This window comes from Spermophilus citellus (assembly GCF_964194105.1).
Source record: "Spermophilus citellus genome assembly, chromosome: 10".
Taxonomy (NCBI): domain Eukaryota; kingdom Metazoa; phylum Chordata; class Mammalia; order Rodentia; family Sciuridae; genus Spermophilus; species Spermophilus citellus.
In genome coordinates this window covers 68,820,515-68,839,858 of record NC_138197.1, presented here as the reverse complement: position 1 = coordinate 68,839,858, position 19,344 = coordinate 68,820,515, and the positions used below count along the sequence as shown (strand labels likewise).

General features: G+C 51.5%; 2 protein-coding genes across 7 annotated transcripts; one reads left to right on the top strand and one right to left on the bottom strand.

Annotated features, from left to right (window-relative positions):
- Positions 1 to 2,435: 2,435 nt before the first annotated feature.
- WNT1 (Wnt family member 1) lies at positions 2,436 to 5,641 on the bottom strand (the record flags this gene model as incomplete). The annotated part of the gene is made up of 4 exons (XM_081310102.1): positions 2,436 to 2,924; positions 3,425 to 3,690; positions 4,376 to 4,629; positions 5,538 to 5,641. The coding sequence occupies 4 exons, from the start codon at positions 5,639 to 5,641 to the stop codon at positions 2,436 to 2,438; spliced, it is 1,113 nt and encodes a 370-aa protein (XP_081166228.1).
- WNT10B (Wnt family member 10B) lies at positions 3,950 to 18,883 on the top strand. 6 transcript variants are annotated; one of them, XM_081310091.1, is made up of 9 exons: positions 3,950 to 4,808; positions 8,386 to 8,462; positions 11,571 to 11,621; positions 11,925 to 12,030; positions 12,616 to 13,323; positions 14,226 to 14,338; positions 14,455 to 14,717; positions 16,450 to 16,823; positions 17,656 to 18,883. In XM_081310091.1, the coding sequence occupies exons 5-9, from the start codon at positions 12,988 to 12,990 to the stop codon at positions 18,112 to 18,114; spliced, it is 1,545 nt and encodes a 514-aa protein (XP_081166217.1). In that variant the 5' UTR covers positions 3,950 to 4,808; positions 8,386 to 8,462; positions 11,571 to 11,621; positions 11,925 to 12,030; positions 12,616 to 12,987; the 3' UTR covers positions 18,115 to 18,883. The 6 variants fall into 6 exon arrangements, with proteins under 6 accessions (XP_081166217.1, XP_081166216.1, XP_081166218.1 ...); XM_081310090.1 differs by lacking the exon at positions 11,571 to 11,621; XM_081310092.1 differs by lacking the exon at positions 11,925 to 12,030.
- Positions 18,884 to 19,344: the final 461 nt, after the last annotated feature.

Below are 19,344 nucleotides of genomic sequence, written 5' to 3'. Positions count from 1 at the left end.
GCTCCTGCTGCCCTTCTGGTCCTTCCCTGGAGGGGAGGGGTTAAGATTAGAGACAGACATTAGAGTTTAGGAAGGGGCTAGTGTTTGTCTGAAGTTAGGGTTCAAGCTAGGCTTCGGCCTAGACCTGGGGATAGGGAGAGGATTAGAGTTAACATAGGTTTAGAACTATGGGCAGGATTAGCATTCCTGCTGACTCCAGTGAATGTGCACACAGAGGTAGCCTCTAGGAATTGTTAGTAACAGAATCCTCATTCTGACTCTTTGTGGGAATGGCCAGTTTAATGATTTGGTTATGGATCACACTTTGTCTCCTTTTGGTTTAGGGTGGTTTAAGCCTAGTCCACATTTGAATTCTAAACTTCCTGCTCCTTTCTTCTCTCCCATCATCATTCTGAGCTTTTTCTCAGCATGGAGATCCTTCTCTGAGGAAAAGAGTCAATAACCTGTTCCCTGGATGCTCCTGCGTCCAAGGTATAACTGGGATTCTAAGAAGATATTTCCCTGTCTTGCAGAAGAAAGGGGTGCTTCACCACTGCCCTATACCTGGGTCCTAGTAGGAGACAGGATTCAGGGAACAAGAGATCTACATCAAGGGCAATAGCATCCTTTCTACTTGGATTTCTCTTTCTACTCTTCAGAACATGGCCGCAGTTATCACTCAGTTGTCTTCTAGGAGGAAAAGCAGGCTCAGAGTATGTTTAATCCCCATTCATCAAATGAATGCACTTGCCTATATCACATAGAAAGTTGCTGTTAGGGGCTGGGGATGTGGCTCAAGCTGTAGCATGAGTGGGGCCCGGGTTCGATCCTCAGCACCACATACAAACAAAGATGTTGTGTCTGCTGAGAACTAAGAAAAAATAAATAAATATTAAAAAAAAAGAAAGTTGCTGTTAGAATAGGAAGATGAGGGGCTGGGGTTGTGGCTCAGCAGTAGAGTGTGTGGGACCCTGGGTTCAATCCTCAGCACCACGTAAAAAATAATTGGGGCTGGGGAGGTGGCTCAAGCGGTGGCGCGCTTGCCTGGCATGCGTGCGGCCCAGAGTTCCGATCCTCAGCACCACATACAGACAAAGATGTTGTGTCTGCTGAAAAACTAAAAAATCAATATTAAAAATTTTTCTCTCTCTTTAAAAAAATAATAATTGAGTGAAATAAAGGTATTGTGTCCAACTGTAAAATAAATATTAAAAAAAGAAGAATAGGAAGATGAACCCTGCAGGATGTTTAAACTTCTGACCAGTTTCTTCTGGAGACCTGGGTCCCAACTGGTCTCATTAGGTCATCCAAGGGTCAGAATTTCAGGATCTTCTTGCAGGTCCAGGAAACCAGTTCCCCAACAATATACCCTATTTGTTTAAGAGAAGTAAGCACCCAAATCTGGGAGTAGTAAGAGGAAGGTAAGGGGACACCACACACCATGTTGTGTTCTGGATTCAAGGAAACACTACCAAGTCATTGATAAAAATAGAGATTTTATTCTGCAGAGGAAGATATTACATTGGTGGGGGCGAGGAGCCACTAATAGCTACAGTGGAAGGAAATACTGATTCCGGTAGGCAAAGGCATCTTTGAGAAACAGGAGGAGAGAAGGTTGAAGGGCAAAAGGAGAGAAGAATGGAGAGGGACTGGGTTAGAGTGAAGGTGGTCTCTGCAAACCAGGCTGGAACCCAGCACAATAAATAATTTTATTTACAACAACCAAACTCGTGGTTTTGTGTCCACGTTTCAGTGCAAATTATTTACACATTGATGAGGAGGCAGGACAGGAAAGGGTAGGAGGTGGTTGAGGGAGGCATGGCTCACAGCTGTTCAATGGCTCCAACAGAGAGGCTGGGAGAAAGGGGGATTTTTTTTTTTTTGCTGCGTCCCCCACCTCATCTTCCACATCACCACAGCTGCCCTTTCACCCTGGAACCTCCCGGCTTCGCTTGAAGCAGGGAGGAGAATGGCCCTGATGCCCAGGTGTGTGTTCAGGGTCTGCGCCCATCGCTGGAGAGTGGTAAGGCGCCTGTAGGGACCAGGAGAATAGGGAGGACAAAGCGGAAATGAAATAGGCAGAGAGGACGCTGGTGTAGTGTGGCACAGTCAGGGCAATAGCGTCAGGAGCTGACCCCGGGTAGGGGAGGGGACGAATCCTTCTCTCACCTCCAGGCCAAGCAAGGGGGCAGTGCAACAAGGGGTCTCCCGCGGAGAGGGAGGTAGGTAGGTTGGGGCAGGTCCATCAGGATGGCAAGAGGGTTCATGCCGCCCCACGCAAGTGGTTTGAGGAGTCCCCAGAGAGGAGGAGATGGGAGAGATGGGACACGTATGAACCGCGGGGAATGTGGCTGAAGATTTTGGAGCGGGCGAATATCAATCAGGGTCTTGAATGCCAGCGAATCTGTCGGGGGAAGTCTGGAGGACAGCGTTCCCGGGCAAGTCTGCGCAGCGCCTCACAGACACTCGTGCAGTACGCGCGTGTGAGTGCAGTTGCGGCAGCTGACGTGGCAGCACCAGTGGAAGGTGCAGTTGCAGCGCTCGGTGACGCGCTGCGTGCGTGTGCGGTGGCCCCGGCCACAGCAAAGCAGCTCGCAACCGTCCAGCGCCGGTGATGAACTGTTGCAGGAGCGCCCTGCAGTGCCTGCTGTACCAAGGCGTCCACTGTATGTGCAGAAGTTGGGTGATTTCTCGAAGTAGACGAGGTCGTGAGGGGAAGGAGGCTTGTGCGCAGGGTCTTCGGGCTCTAGGCGCAGTAGCTCCGCCCGTGAAGCGCGGTTGCTACCGCGGTTGCCGTAGAGTACACGCGATGCGCCGTCGAAGCGGTCGCGCAGCACGTCGCCCACCGCACGCAGCGTGGGTAGCCGCATCCAGCAGGTGCGCACCGTGCATGAACCAGACATCCCATGGCACTTGCACTCCTGACGCATCTCAGAGAACACTGTCTGGGGTGGGGGGTGGGGGGCGGGGGGGGGGAAGAAGGAAAAAAAAGATGTCCCAAGGCATTGTCAGTCAGAGCCCTTATTCCAGATACCGCCCCCTCCCGGACGCGGACGGGACCTCAGCAAAGTCCTAGCGGAACCCAGGAGAAGGCGCGAAATGTCCCTCTGAGATTTGGACACTTGGCCAAACTCAGCTGCACCAGCGAGTCACTCTCGGCCTCTCTACCCTGTTTTTTTTTTTTTTTTAATCTCTGCAAAGGAGGGGCCATAGGCAATCCATTCTATGTGTTGTATAACTTGTATCTTCTTCCGTTCTATCTGCTCTCAACCCAGAAATTCCTTTGCTTCAGCCACTCTCTCTTTTTTGGCTTTTTTCCAAATCTCCTGCTTCCCTCAGGACGCCCACCCCTGGAGTTCTCATCTTACTACCGACTCTTACTTTCTGAGCCCGAGGTTAGCCTGGTCACTCAGCTTCGGGTGCTGAGCATCTCAGGTCTACTCACCGCGCGACCCGCCTCGTTGTTATGAAGGTTCATGAGGAAGCGCAGGTCCCGCCCCTTCTCCCCAGAGTCCACGAACTCCCGACCGAAGAGGCGGCCGAAATCAATGTTGTCACTGCAGCCCCCCCAATGCCAATCGGGGCCTCCAGGACCGCGCCGCCGATAGTCGCATGTACAAGACTCGATGGAGCCCTCTGAGCAGGAGCGCGCCACCGAATGGGTGACCCCGGCAGAGGTGATGGCGAAGATAAACGCTGTTTCCCTACAGCCTAGGGGTGAAGAGAGTAAGAATCAAGAGAAGGCGCTTGTGGTCTGGCCAGCGCCCTCCTTGGAGGGCTTGGAACCTTGGAGTCCCACGCCCGGATTCCACCCTTGGAGTCCTGAGGGCTAGACTAGCGGTAGTGTTGGAAACCTTATTTCTAGGTCTCACAGAGAAAACAGGTGCGTGGGCACGAACCCACCAACACTCTGGTAGTCACGGTTTACGGAGACTCTTCAGAACACTTTTCGGCTTTAGAGAGGAAGTGGGGCAGCACCAGACAGAAAAACAAGAGAGGAGCGGAAGAACTTTGCATTGTCAAGATTTCTACGCAGCCCAAACAATCTACGCAGCTTTTGACGTAGCAAACTTTCCTAAGTATGAAGCAAGACAACGCGGGCAGACCCCAGCTTCCCAGGAACTTCGATAGATTGAGGAAAGCGACCGTCATCCAGTGTGCACAACCTGGAATTCATTTTCTTTTGGTCAGTGGCTCAGAAAAGTTAAGCTTGGTGCCCAAAATATACAGCTGGAAAGCGCCTGGTAGAGTCTGGCCTGGAACTGGCGCTCTGCAAGAAGCAGTTAGGTGGGTTGATTGTGTGACCCTGCAGTGCCTGGGACATCTTCCCTGCGTTCACCGGCCTATGCCCTTTATTTCCCCTGGTCCCGGAAGCGTCGACTTCCTGGGTACTCACCTCGGTTGACGATCTTGCCGAAGAGGTGGGGCCCCGGAGCAGTGGGGCAGTTCCAGCGGCGGTTCCGGAACTGCCACTTGCACTCCCGGACTGCGCTCTGCAGCCCACCGCTCACGCTGTGCAGGATCCCCGGGTTCTGGCGGATCAACCGCCGCTGCTTGCGGCTCAGCAATTGCAGACTGGGCTCGAGCACCAGCTGCAGACTCTTGGAGTCGGTTAGCAAGTTCGTAGAGGAGGCTATGTTCACGATACCCCTGGTGGGACACACAATGGGAGCTCAGACTGGGGAAGGGGACCTGCACTCTAATCATAAAGAAGAGTTCCTAACCTCACTCCTCAGAACTAGGATTTTCTGAACATATCAATACACAGGAGCATGCACCTGACCTTTGGGAATATGTACCAGGAGAGTTCGGGGGAGATCAATTATAAGGTAATGTCTTTGTGCTCCCAGACTTACTAGTATGAAAGAACTGGGTATCCAGACTTTTGGGTGTCTAGTAGTCCTAGGGGATTCTCAGAGTCCTGGGTCCAGGGACTGCACAGAAGAGTCATGGGGAACATGGAGACTGCAAGAGTACCTGGGCTTTCCCAGCCTCCTTCTGATCAGTACCAGGGAAGAAATCCTGACCTGCAGTTCTTGCCTAGGGGTGAAATGCCCAGGAGTCCTACCCTTTTCTGGCCTCCTTTCTAAGTGAACACCTGGTTCTTTACTTCTGATCTTTGGAAATCTGTGGTGCAGAGTATGAGGTTAAGACTGGGGCTCAAAAGGGAATGACAATCCTAGATGGGAGTGGGCTCCCCGACTGGGTTATGGTGGGCCTCTGCCGGCAGATCATTGATCCCACTTCATCAGAAATGGAATCTCTGGGGCTGATGATACAGGTCAATGGTAGACCCATTGCTGAAGCATGCCCGAGGCCCTGATCCCTAAAAAAAAACAAAAAAAAAAAACAAAAAAAAAAAAAAAAAAAAAGGAAAGGAAATGGAATGGAGTTTCTGGTGCAACTCTGGGCTAGAGCAACCTTTGGTGTGGCAGAAGGAAGTCAGAGATGGGGCAATGTCTGTGGACTGAGGGGTCCCAGAGCATAGAAGCTGGAGGGTTGGCCCCTGGCTCTGTCCCCCAGAACAAGAGGCCACCACCCGACACCAGCTCACTTACCACCATCGGCCACTGCTGTTGGCGGCTAGGGCAGCGGGCAGAGCGGCCAGCACCAGTAGCAGAGTAGCAGAAACCCAGCTGGGCAGCAGCGCCCAGCGCCCCATGGCCTGCCTGGCCTGGCCTCTGTGCTGCAGTTGCGGCGGCTTTGGCTGCTGCCCGCGACGGTGGGACCGGACGCGGCGGTGGCGGCGGTGGCGAGAGTTTGCAGTCTGGCTTTAACAACCCCGGAGGCGGTCGGCGGGCAGCATGGCTTGTGGTCCCGGCTGGTGGGCTGAGGCGGCCACGGAGGGCGGCACCGCCTCTTATACTTGCGGCGCTGGCTGGAGTGGCGAGAGAAGGCTGCCCAGCCAGGCTGCACTGTGGCACCAGGGCGCACCAGTCAGGGGCGCAGACAATGGGCAGCGAGCGGGGCCGTGGCTCCCTCCGGTCTGAGCAAAGAACTGACGGGCTGACCGTCGAGGCTTAGCCCCCCGCCCCCTGCCCGGTGGCCCCCGCCTCCAGGCCTGCACTGGCCGCCGACCCCTCCCCTTGGGACGCCCTCCCACGCGCGCGCCTGCCTCACTACTCTTCGCGTCTGGAGCCCGTCGGGGACCAGCATCCGCCAGGGGGCGCGGGGACAATGCGCTTGGGGAGAATCCCCCAGGAGCCCAGACCGCCTCGCCAAGCGCGATGGGGCTGTTCCCTCGACGTCACCCTGACCCCACTGGTGTCCCTTCTCTCCCCCATCCTGAGTGGTGGAAGGAAGGAAACCTGTGGTTCTGGCCAGAGACTAGGGAGATGCTTTCCCACCCAGGAACCCCCAACGGCTGGACAGAGAAGGAAAAGGGGGAGACAGAGACGTGGGTGGAGCTGTGGTCAGGGAAATCCCGAGGTTAGGATAGGGGTGGACTGACCAAACAGAGCCTGGCGGTGGAGAGAAACCTGAAGCAGCAGCAGGTTGCACATGTGAGCCAGAGGAAAGCACAAGTGGCTGTGTGTGCAAGTGAAAATGTACAGTGTTCTGAAGGTGCATGCTCCTGTGTATTGGTATATTCAGAAACTCCTAGTTCTGAGGAGTGAGGTTAGGAACTCTTTCCGAAGAATTTTGGACTCAAGTCAGAAGAGATCATCAGGGTTTTTTTTTTTTTTTTTTGGTTACAGTTGCTGCCTGGGGCAGTGTGTCAGGAAGGAGGTGGCAGCTATGATAGGAGAAACCCAGAAGCTTGACTAAGGGATGCAGAGTGTCTGGTACTGTTGGAAGGTGGGTGGATGAGTGTGTGCATGGAAGATTACATATGTGTGGATGTGTCACAGTCACCCTGTGTATCTTGTGTCATCCTACAGTGTGTCACCTTGTGGTATGTGTCAACCTGTGCATATCACTGGGGGAGAGAGCTGAACCTACAATGAAGTGGGTATGAAGATGAACCAGGCCTGAATGACTGAGTCTTTGATGACTAGGATCAGAAAGTGTGGGCAGTGGAGCCAGCCATGGAGGCTGCACATGCCAGTAATCCCAGCTGCTGGTGAGGCTGAGGCAAGAGGCAATTTAGTGAGACCCCCCTTTCTCAAAATAAAAAATAAAAAGGGCTGGGGGTGTAGTTCGTGGAATGTTATTGAGTTAAACCCCCAATACTGAGAAAAAAGTAACAGAAAAAGAAAAAGACAGGATGGGCAATAGAGTAAGTGTAAGGTAAGGGAGGACTAGGAAGGAAAAGGCTGCTGACTGAACTGAACCTAGATTAGGAAATTTGGCCTCTATGTGTTTGCTTCTCTCTGGATTTTGCTACCAAGTTACTGTCTTCTCCTAAAATTCTGGTTCTTTCTGCTCTCACCACACATTGGTGCTTTGAGTGCCCAAGATCATCTTAACAATAGTACACTTTTCTCTCCCAGGGACTTCAATTCAACTTCATGGCCATCATGGTTTTCTGTTGAAGAAGTGGTGCTGTTCCCTGTGTGGGGCATAGGGGGCACTGCCAGCTTGGTTATCATGCCTCAATGTCACTCAGAGATGGCTCCTGGAGGGAAAGAAAAATCTCTTCTTTTACCTCTCTCCTCTCTCCCATTTTACAGAGGACCAATAAGTGAGGCAGTTGTACAAGGTCACAACTAATAAGTGATCAGCAATACAGCCATATTAAAGCCCAAACCATTTTGACTCAAAGCTTATGTTCTTTCTTGTTCCTCCATTTCCCAGGAGGATGGAGGAAAGAGGGGAAAGGCCCTAGGTCTGAGTCACATGGTATATGGTCTGCTTAAATTACTATTTTGATCAAATAATATTTTATCAATTGTCCCCTCTTTCTTTTTAAATTTTTTTAAGTTGTAGATGGACACAATACCTTTATTTTATTTTTTTTTAATGTGGTGCTGAGGATCAAACCCAGTGCCTCACACATGCTAGGCGAGCACTCTACCACTGAGCCACAACCTCAGCCCCCATCTTTCTTTCTTACATCATCAATTTATCTCTCTTTTGGAACACATCTATCAACATGCAAACATGCTGTAATATCTTCCATCTGAAAAATTCAAATGCTTTGTTTGATCTACATTATTGTCCAAGATTGCCCCATACCTCTTCTTTTACCACAAAACTTGAAAATTTTATTTTATTTCTAGCATCAATTTATTTTCTTTCTACTCAAATTACATCTTTGCAGTGCTAGGGATGAAACTCAGGGCCTCATGCATACTAGGCAAGTGCTCTAACCACTGAACCACACTGATAGCCCCTTAGAAGGTCTCTTTTTAAAAATTTATCTTCTTCTTTTTAGGTATTAGTGATTGAACCCAGGGCTATTAACCACTGAGATACATCCCCAGCCCTTTTTTGTTTATTTATTTTGTTTGTTTGTTGAAACAGGATCTCACTAAATTGCCTGAGCTGGCCTTGAACTTGTGATCATCCTACCTCAGCCTCCAGAGGAGCTGGAATTACAGGTATGTGCTACTGCCCCCAGCTCCAATCATACCTTTCAACTCACTATACTTCTTTATAAAAACCATTAATGAAAATCTGTATTGCTCTACCTAATAGCCAATTCTTAGTTCTTATCCTAGTTAGCCATCCTGGAACAGCAGACACTGCTCAACAACAACCACCACAACTACTACTACTACTAGTTGTTGTTGTTGTTGTTGTTGTTGTTCTTCTTCTTCTTCTTCTTTGTACCTGGGATTAAACCCACAGATGCTTTACCACTCAACCACATCCCCGGCCCTTTTTATATTTTATTTAGAGACAGGGTCTCATTGAGTTGCTCAGGGTCTTGGTGAGTTGCTGAGGCTTGCTTTGAACTCATGACCCTCCTGCCTCAGTTTCCTGAGCGGCTGAGATTACAGGTGTGTGCCACTGCACCCAGTCACTTCCTTCTTCCTTCCTGTCATTTGGTTTTGAAATACTATTCCTATCTCAATGGCATCTTCCCTTTCAGTCTCCTTACCTGGATGCTCCTTGTTTACTGAATTTCTAAACACTGGAGCATACCCAGGTTTAATTGACCTTCTTTTCTGTCTTCATGAATTCCCTTGGTAAACTTTCCAGTCTTATGCTTCCTAATTTATATCTCTATTCCTGAAATATGAACTTACACATCTAACACTTAAATAGCATCTCAAAATATACCTGTGCAAACTGAACTCTTGATTCCTCCATTGCCCTAACTTGCTCTTTCTTTAGTCATTTCCATCTCAGTAAATGGCAACTCCTTTGTTTCAGTTGCTCAACACAAAAATCTTGGAGTCATCCTTGACTCAATCTGCTTTATACTCTGAGTTAAGCCATCAGCAAATTCTGTCCCTCAATCTTCAATAGGTAGACTCTTATCCAATCTCACTACTCTACTGCTACATGCTAATAGGAGCCACCATCAACTCTTGCTTGCATTCCTGTAATAGCCTCCTATTTGACTCCTTGCTTCTACGCTCTTCCCCACAGTCTGTTCTCCATATAACACAAGAGGCCATCCTTTCTAAAAAGGAAGTCAAATAAGTTCATTACCCAGCTAGAAGTTTTCCAGTCATTCCTCATCTCACTTGAATCAAGCCAAAATCTTTACAGTGGTCTACAAGGCCTCAGGTGATTTAACCCTGTTCCTTCCTAGTACTCCAACTTTGTTGCCTACCATTGTCTCCCTTATGTATTCCTCCCCCTTAGCCATACTGACCTCTTTGCTGATTATTTGAAAATACCAAGAATGCTACTTTTTCAGGGTCTGTACACCTGTTTTTCTGTCTTCTGGAATGCCCTTCCTTAGATATCTCTATGCCTTTGTTCCTTCACTTCCTCATCTGTCCCCTTATATAAAATAGAATCCCATCACCAATCTCCTTTACCCTGCCTTATTTTTCCCTCTGTATCATCTTTGACCACAGATAACATTGTGTGTGTGTGTGTGTGTGTGTGTGCACGCATGCACTGGAGATTAAATCCAGAGCCTCAAGCATTCTAGATAAACACTGTCACTGAGCCATATTCCCCACCCAACCACAGATATAAAAGCTTGAAATGAACCAGGCATGGAGGTGCACGCCTGTAATCCCTGTGGCTCAGGAGGTGGAGGCAGGAGGATCACGAGTTAAAAGCCAGTCTCAGCAATTTAGTGAGGTGCTAAGCAACTCAGTGAGACCCTGTCTCTAATAAAATGCAAAAATAGGGCTAGGGATGTGGCTCAGTGGTCTAGGGCCCCTAAGTTCAATCCCCAGTACACCCTCCTCCCCCCAAAAAAAGCTTGAAATGGAAAATCAGGAGAAAACTACCCTCCTGGAATAAGGATGGGGAGAGATGTTGGAGGGAGAGGAGCCTTGTTTTGACCTTGGGATCTGGGGAGGAAGAAGGGAATCAGGGAGTTTTGTGGACAGAGGAGTCTACTTCCTTTGAAGCAACTGCTTCTTAGGCTGGAAAGGTGCAGCCCATCCATCAGCCCCGTGTAGAAAAGGGAGCAAAATTCTCTCTAGGGTAATCCTGAAGATTTGTTGGGGCCAACTGCCAAATGTTGGGGGGCTTCCCCAGAGACCACCAGAATCTGGCTGTGGGTACTTTGGTGCCTCCAGGTGGTAGCCTGTGGTGCTGCAGCAGAATGTGTGTGAGGTGGAGGGTAGGCAGCACAGCTGAGCTCACCACCACGAGCAGCGAGCACATCCATCCCTCCCGGGCCTATAATTTGGGTTCCCCCGGCCTGGCCGCCCCTATCAGCGGCTTAGCAACAGATGAGTCACCCAAGACCCCGGGCCAAGGCAAACATGAGGGGAGGAGGAGGAGGAGGTTTCCGAGGCTGTGACTGGGTTTAGCCACCGCCTCAGTTACTTGATTCCCCCAATCTCCAGGGGCCCCCACTTTTTTCTTTGACCCCCGCCCTCCAGGGCCCCAGTGTTCTTCCCACATTGTTCTGTTACACCCTCCATCCTCATGAATGGAAGAGCAGCCCTTTATTCTTCTCATTGAGAGGAATGGGGACCAGCTTGCTCCCACTCCCTTGCTGCAGTGATGACAGCCCCCCATTTGCCCCCTCCTGTCATAGCCCCAACCCTAGTCAAGGTCTCTCTGGTTCCTGCCCCTCCCCTTTCCTGGAGCTGGCCGCGTGCTTCGGGTATTAGGCAATGGGTGTGCACCCGCAGCCCTCTCCAGGCCCCGCCTGTCCCACCGCCCTCTAGCTGCCTGTGGGTCAGTGCTCAGGCCAGCCGGTCGGGCTGAGGGCACTGTGGGCCAGCTCAGGCCACCCAGTCAGCCTGATTGTGGCCTCCTATCCCAGAGCTAGGCTTCACTGAGGAGAGGGAGCAGGCATATGCATCCTTGGATTTGAAACATCCAGCTTGGACAGCCACCCAATCACTGAGATGTTGAAACTTATGGCAATAGTTCTGTCCCCGGCCCCATCTTGTCACCTGCCTGGAGTCTGAGGATAGAATCAAAGGCAAAAACAAAAACAAACTAAAACTGGACAAAATCCAAAACTTGAGGGAGACCAGAGACTCATGAAGAAATACAAATGTGTATGAGGTCCCCATGGAGAAAAGGGGCATAGGAAACTTCATTTTCTCCTCTTCCAGGGACCTGGTTGGAATCCCAGGCTGACATGAGGAAAAAGGATGAGGACACTGGTAGGAATCACTGAATCCAAGTGTAAGGATGAAAGCTATAAGACAGGGCTTTCAGATTCTGGTGACCTCAACAGTCACACGTGTTTGGATCACATCCTATAAATAGGAAGGCTGTTCAGGAGTTCTTGGCCTTCTTCTCCCCACCCCAGAGATGGGGAATAAAAGAAAAGCAACCATTTGTGGTCCGTGCTGTCCAATGTCAGGAACTATGGCACTTACCTCCCCAGACTGTTCAGTATGTGCCCAGTAAACATCCCAGTAGATTTAAGTTCCTGATTTCTCTCAGACTGCTATGCCCCTTAGCCAGGAGTGCCCCCTTCAGCACAAGGCAGGACCTGCCACAGCACAGACTCCAGGCTGGCTGCCCAGCAGAGCTGTTGCCACCACCAAGGAAGAGGTGATTGTGGCTGTGGGTATCATCTCTGTCCTTCTGCTTACTTGGTGGGGGGGGGGGGCTGGTCTCTGAGTCAATGCGCTTGAGTGCACAGGGCCAGCAGTGCCTTAGGCTGTGGTCTGGCAGGGGCTGGGGGCGGTTGGGAAGCCTGGGGCCCCTCTCTGGCAAAAATAGTCCGCAGTGGTTAGAGCTACTAGGGTGAGTCAGGCGGGAGTGCGGCAGCGCCTAACCCCTTCGCTGCCGCTGGAGCTACCTAAGGCATTTTGTATCGCTTGTGCACCCCAAGACCAGATTACTTCCCGGCTCTCCCTGAGCTAGGCTCAATTTGGGATTCTGAAGCACTCCTCAGCCCATGTGAAGCAAGTCTAGGAGCCTGGAGCAGGAATACAGTCCTCCCAAGTGCAAAGCCAGGAATCCATGAATGATAGGAGGCCTCTTTGGGCAGGTATGCCTAAGGAGGAAGACAAGCATAGGCTCAAGATACAGATCTTTGGGGCTACCTGAATCTTTTGACTAGGGTCAAATTCTCCCAGGGGGTTGGGGTAGGGTTGGGAGGTGTGCAGGAGCCAAGCCACTTGGTCTCATTGGCTTTTTCTGCAGGTACTGAGTGCCCTGCTGTGTGCTCACATTGTGGGTTCTATAAGTGACTGTCAAACGCCTGAAGGAGAAGATAATCCAACTCCCTCCTCCCCTTGTCAAAGAGCTGTCCACCCATCCCACTGTCGGTGGGAGAAACTGAGGCAAAGAGAAATGAAAGATTTGGTCACTTGGGCTGGGTCCTGGCTCCCTAATCTGAGCCAGGCACCCTCCCTATACGTCCTTAGTGACCCCAGAGCAGGTGAAAGAAACTCCGCCACCTCCTCTTTCAGGAGGACCAAGCGTGAACCCAGGCGTCGGGGGAGAGGGTGTGTGTGCGCGCTGGGAAGAGGGGGAGCGGCTGCGTTCCCCTAGTCAAAGGGGGGTGGGGTGGGGATGCCCCGGGCTCGGGGAGGGGCCATAGCCTCGTCAGCCCAAGCAGAGCCACCCGTCAGTTCGGCTCGAGCAGAGCCAGAGCCCGAGCCCCCAGTGCTTTGCTCGCTCGCTCGTTCGCTAGCCCTTTCGATTACTCCCTCTATCCCTCCCTCCCTTCCTCCCGGCGGCCGCGGCGGCGCTGGGGAAGCGGCGAAGAGGAGTGGCCCGCCTCTGGAAGAATGCAGCTCTGCCGAAGGGGCAGAACCCGTGGCAGTCACCCCACGGTTTAAGCAGTCCGAGTGGAGCCCAGGCGACCCAACCGTGTGGGTCACGGACTCTGCACCCGAACCGCTGGAGGTAATCGGACATGGGAAAGCAGGAAGGGCAACGAGGCGCGCACCCGGGACCAGACAGGCACGCGGGTAGTCAGACAGATACGCATCCACCCATAAGAGCACAGACACGCAGAAAGCCAAAGATGTTGCCAGAGATAAAGACAGAGAATAAAGGAGTGCTTCCAGATTTAGAGGGCAATGAACGCCAAGGCAAAGGGGTGGGGACCCAGGCTGGGACCTGTGGGGACCAGACGGGTCGCAGGCTGAGGAGGGGAGCATTTACTTAGGAAAGGGTGGACAGAGAGGAGGACTCAGCTTGCCACACCATCCCTTGCTGGGGAGCACCAAGTTTCCCTCCTCTTTGGCTGCACCTGGAGCCTCTCCTGTTTCTCTGTTGTGCAGGGAGGGGGTAGAGCTGGGTGGAGAGCCCAGTCTTCGACCTTTCTGAAGGAGCTTGCCTGCCATTGATGGCACCTGGAGGAGACGCCCCCCTCCCGCCCCCAGGTGGTGGGGAACCCCCTCCTGATCCCACCCCCTTAGCCCTATAAGGGTGGGAAAGCCAGTCTTGGGGCCCTTGAGGAGGGAGCAGAGGGAGCAGTGGGTGAGGTCCTGGAGCAAGTGTTTGCAAGTCTGTATTTGCATGTGAGTGTGTCTGTGTGCCCGGCATTGTGTCTAACTGGACTGGGCTCCAGGGGCCTTCGGGTGAGTCCTTAGTTGGGTGACCTGGACTCTTTCTCTTCAAGCACTCCAAAGACTCAGGGACTCTGGAAATCAAGGGGGTGATTCTAATTGCTTGGTTTGGAGAGGGGTGAAAGGGTCAGTGAGGTTGGCACCGGTGGCTTAGGAGACCGAAGGAGGGCATCCTTCGGTTCCCTGGGGAGCAACCATATTTCAGAGCTAGCATTGAATCTCCCTGTCCCGCAGGCGCTGATCATCTGCGCACCGGAGCCTCCGGGCTTCGACATGCTGGAGGAGCCCCGGCAGCGGCCTCCGCCCTCGGGCTTCGCGGGTCTCCTATTCCTGGCCTTGTGCAGTAGGTGAGCAGATTCCCCTGTCTTCCAGACTACGAGAGAAGCACTGACCTGGCGTGGGGAGATTGGGAGGGAGGTGTGCGGCCTGATCCACAGATCCCAGACGCCTTTTCTGTTCCCAGGGCTCTAAGCAATGAGATTCTGGGCCTGAAACTGCCGGGCGAGCCGTCGCTGACGGCCAACACCGTGTGCTTGACGCTGTCGGGTCTGAGCAAGCGGCAGCTAGGCCTGTGCCTGCGCAGCCCCGACGTGACGGCGTCCGCCCTTCAAGGTCTGCATATCGCTGTCCACGAGTGTCAGCACCAGCTGCGCGACCAGCGCTGGAACTGCTCCGCGCTCGAGGGCGGCGGCCGCCTGCCGCACCACAGCGCCATCCTGAAGCGTGGTGAGCCTGGCGGGCGGGACCGTGCAGCAGCCGAAGCTAGGGGGTGGGGGGCAGGCTGAGGCGAGTGGAGGCGGGAAGAGACCGGTTCATGGCTTCGGGAGGGGCCTCTTCGGGAATTCCCCCCGCCCCAGCGCTGAGCCGGGTCTGGCCACCCGTCCGTCCGTGGCTTTGCAGTCCCGATTTCCACCTGTGCGCTGCTGGCAAAGCAGCTGGGTCTCTGCTTCCCTACCCCAGGGCCCCCTCTTTCCTGCCTCTGCCCAGCTCAATCTGGGTTGCACCTGTGAACAAGAGATGTCCCCAGCCCTGGAAGCCTCAAATTTCCCCTATTCCCTCCCCTATTTTTCTCTTCCCCTCCCTCTCTACCGGGACAAGCCCAGGCCAGTGTCCCCAGCGGGGGTGGGGTGACGCCCCCAACCGTTTAAGGGTTAAACCTGCTCCCCTAATTGCTGGGGTTCCCAGGAGCCAAAGCTGGGAACAAAGACCCTGATGGCTTTGAAGCTGGGGAGCAGCCCCCTCCTCTGTGCTGTGGGGAGCCCAGGTGTCACTCACCTGAGCAGGTGAGGAACGCTGGAGGGACAGAGAACAGGTCACTGCTGGCCAGGTCTGGAAGGGATGATCTGGGAGATTTTATTGTCAGTACCTATGCCTTGCTTAAGTTTACTCCCTGAGGAGTAAAGATCCATGGGGGCTCAGCCTGGGGTGGGTGCAGTGCTTTGGGGACTATGGGGTTAATAAGCAGCTGCCATCTGCAGGGGAATTCCCAAGACTTGTGCAAACAGCTTCACCCTTAGAGGGTTGGGATTGGGGGGATCAGGAGACTGGCCTGGGAGCCCTGAATCCCAGTGTAAGAGAGACCTGGCCTCTAAGAGGGTGCTGTCTTTCATCTTCTCAGGGCTCCAGGGAGCCCCTGCCTAAAATGAAGTAAGGGACCCTTTCTTCACCTCAGGGCCTGGCTTAGGGGAAGGCTTTGACACCCAAATGGTGAGCACATCTACCTAAGCCTGGGAAAGTCTTGTCATCCTGAGCCTCCATGACCCCAAAAACATAACAAAGAGGCCAACCTCTTAAGAGGGCCTTAGGGAAAATCACCCCCGCCTCTCTCCTCCTCCCAGTGTTTTATAGAGTAATAGCAGGTTATGATAAACATAAAGGGCAGTCTTGAAGGGCAAATATACAACTAGAATCTGGGAGAGGGAAGGGTAACTCCATAGCTCCAGTGCTTTGGGGTTTTCTGTGGGGTAATGGAGGGTAGATTGATTAAAAGACTGATTTAAATAATTCTTTAGGGGAATACAAAAGAACCCTAAAATACTCTGCTCCCACCCCACTCCAGCTCTTGCAGGGCTGGGGAATTCCTAAGGCTTTCAGATGTAGAACTCTATGAATACATCTTCTCATCTTCTCAGGGACTCCCTCTTAGTCATCTCCCAACCCCAAGGGTCTCTCCCTCTGGATTGGCTCTTTTATCTACACCTGAAAATCAGAGTGAGAATGGACCTCAGAGAGCATCTTGATCAATGAGTCTGCTTTTATAGATGAGGAAACAAGCTTTGTGCTGTTTCCTTTCTTGTCCTGTTAAACTTTCTCCCAATCACTCAGCTAGAATATAGCAGGGTCAGGTTTCAATTAGAAAATTTTGGAATTGGAAGATGGCTGTTTATTTCCTCCTGCCTCCCCATTCTCAGCTGCCTGTCAACCTTACCTCCACCATTATAATCCTTATCATTCCCAGGTTTCCGTGAGAGTGCTTTCTCCTTCTCCATGTTGGCTGCTGGAGTCATGCATGCTGTTGCCACTGCCTGCAGCCTGGGCAAGCTGGTGAGCTGTGGCTGTGGCTGGAAGGGCAGTGGTGAGCAGGATCGGCTGAGGGCCAAACTGCTGCAGTTGCAGGCACTGTCCCGGGGCAAGAGTTTTCCCCACTCCCTGCCCAGCCCTGTCCCAGGCTCAAGCCCCAGTCCTGGCCCCCAGGACACATGGGAATGGGGTGGCTGTAACCATGACATGGACTTTGGAGAGAAGTTCTCTCGGGATTTTTTGGATTCCAGGGAAGGTCCTCGGGACATCCAGGCACGGATGAGAATTCACAACAACAGGGTGGGACGCCAGGTATGTTTGTGGGCCTTATCCTGGTTTCCTTTGCTATTAAGGTCAGGCTAGAGTGTGAGAAGCCCAGAAGCCCAGCAGAGTAAGAGGATGAGGTGTGGTGGGTGATCTCCATTTGCCATCAGCAAGTCACCCAGCCTTGGATTTGCATCTGTACAAAGAATCTGATGATAACCATATCACAACATCTTTAAAGCTGAGCTAGCAAATAGAGTACCCCACACAGTGCCTAGTCCTTGGCTTGTTACATGGTGGCTGTTATTACAGCTGTCTTCCCTAAAGACCTGAGGAGCACTCTGGGCTACACTTTCCATTTTACCAATCTTACTCTGGAAAGAACACTGGACTGAGAGTCCAGAAAACTGGAGTTGAGTTCTGGTTCTGTTACCAGTTGATGATCAAAGATGGGCAAATCCAACCAGGTGTGGTGGCACATCCCTGTAATCCCAGCTACTCTTAGGCAGGTGAATCACAAGTTAGAAGCCAGCCTGAGTAACTTAACAAGACACTGTCTCAAAATAAAATAAAAAGGGCTTTTGTAGGCTAGTGGTAGAGCACACCTGGATTCAATACCCATTACCATATTCTGCCCCCCCCCACCACTCTGCCATACCCACACAAAACAAATCACTTAGTGATTTAGTTCAATTATACGATGGCTTCAGTTCAATTATATGATGAGGGAATTGAGCTATTAGCTAACTTTAAAATGCCCTTTCTCTTCTGATATTCCATTTATTCCTCCTTGTGTTCTCTCTTTCCTTCCCTTTCCTATGTCTACATGCTCTTTCCATTTGCTGCCCTCCCCTTCACCTGTGCCCCTCTGATGCTCTAGGTGGTAACTGAAAACCTAAAGCGGAAATGTAAGTGCCACGGCACTTCAGGCAGCTGCCAGTTCAAGACATGCTGGAGAGCGGCCCCAGAGTTCCGGGCTGTGGGGGCAGCATTGAGGGAGCGATTGGGTCGAGCCATCTTCATTGATACCCACAACCGCAATTCTGGAGCCTTCCAACCCCGCCTGCGTCCTCGACGCCTCTCAGGAGAGCTGGTCTACTTTGAAAAATCTCCTGACTTCTGTGAGCGAGACCCCACAGTGGGCTCCCCAGGCACAAGGGGCCGAGCCTGCAACAAGACCAGCCGCCTGTTGGATGGCTGTGGCAGTCTATGCTGTGGCCGTGGGCACAATGTGCTCCGGCAGACAAGAGTTGAGCGCTGCCATTGCCGTTTCCACTGGTGCTGCTATGTGCTGTGTGAGGAGTGCAAAGTCACAGAGTGGGTCAATGTATGTAAGTGAGGGTCAGCCTGACCCTGGCACTAGGTAAAGGTACTGTGTGAAAGGGCAGCTTTTCAGCCCTTTGCTCTGATTTCTGTTTAGGGTCAATCTTGACACCCTGGAAGTTCAAAGTATCTACCTGGAAATGGCTTTGGGAGTGGTGAGGTTTAGGTGAGGTCTGTGATGTGTGGCCTTCTCCCCATAGTTGCAGGGTGGTTGGGGGAAACTGTTACCCCTATTTTGCTCCTTAAACATCTGAATGGACTAAGATGAAATGCATTGTCATGCTCCCCTCTTCTCAAATCCAGGGCCCCTTCTCAACTCCAGGCTTCTGTTGTTCATACTCCTTTTGGCGCGGGAATCCTTAAGGTTTGGCTGTCCTCTCCCTTAAGGGATAGCCCAAGCATTGTGTGGAGCCATTAAGACCAGTTTCTAGAAAGGAACTACCACTCATGTTAGCCTTCCCATAATTCTCTACCACAGCCTAGACTTTCCCTTGTGGGGTCAAGTGAGACAGTAGGAGTAGAGAAGTTTTTCTTGGGGAAGGAACAGAGTACTGGAGAGTACTCTTCCCTAAATCCCCCAAAAGCTATCCATGTAGACCTTTAGGGAAGTTGTTTCCTTCCATTCAGATGTTAAAGGGGACCTGCCAAAGGAAGGGTTTACCTAAGATTCTTGGAGCCTGTTTTTTCTTCTTTAGCAGGAGGGATGGGAATGGATAATTTATTGTACTGAGACTTGTTCTTGGTTCCAGTTTGAAACTAAAATAAATTAAGTTACTGAACTGGTGGATGTACATGGTGATATATTTAGCCAAAGTTGGGGGATCCTATTCCATAGTTTCCTTTCCAGGTGATTTCTCCTACCCTCTTATTCTCAATGACTTTATTTACACACATCCTATTGAGTTCTACAAAGGATTTGAAATCATCCTCAGAAACTTAGTTGGCATCCTTTGCTTGGTGAAATCAGGGCTAGGGTTCACTTCTAGGCGGCATTAGAGATCCAAATGTAGACCCTGTTTAGTATTTGTGTACCTCAACTTCAGATGTTATCTTGATCACTGCCTAAAACAAGTTTGGCATTTTTTTTCCCTATAAAAGGCAAGATAGTAAACATATTGGGCTATCTACATTGTAATCTTTGTCTCAATTATTCAATTCTGCTCTTATGGAGCAAAAAGTAGCCATAGATCAAACATAAATGAATGGGCATGACTAAGTTCAATAAAACTTAATTCACAAAATTGGG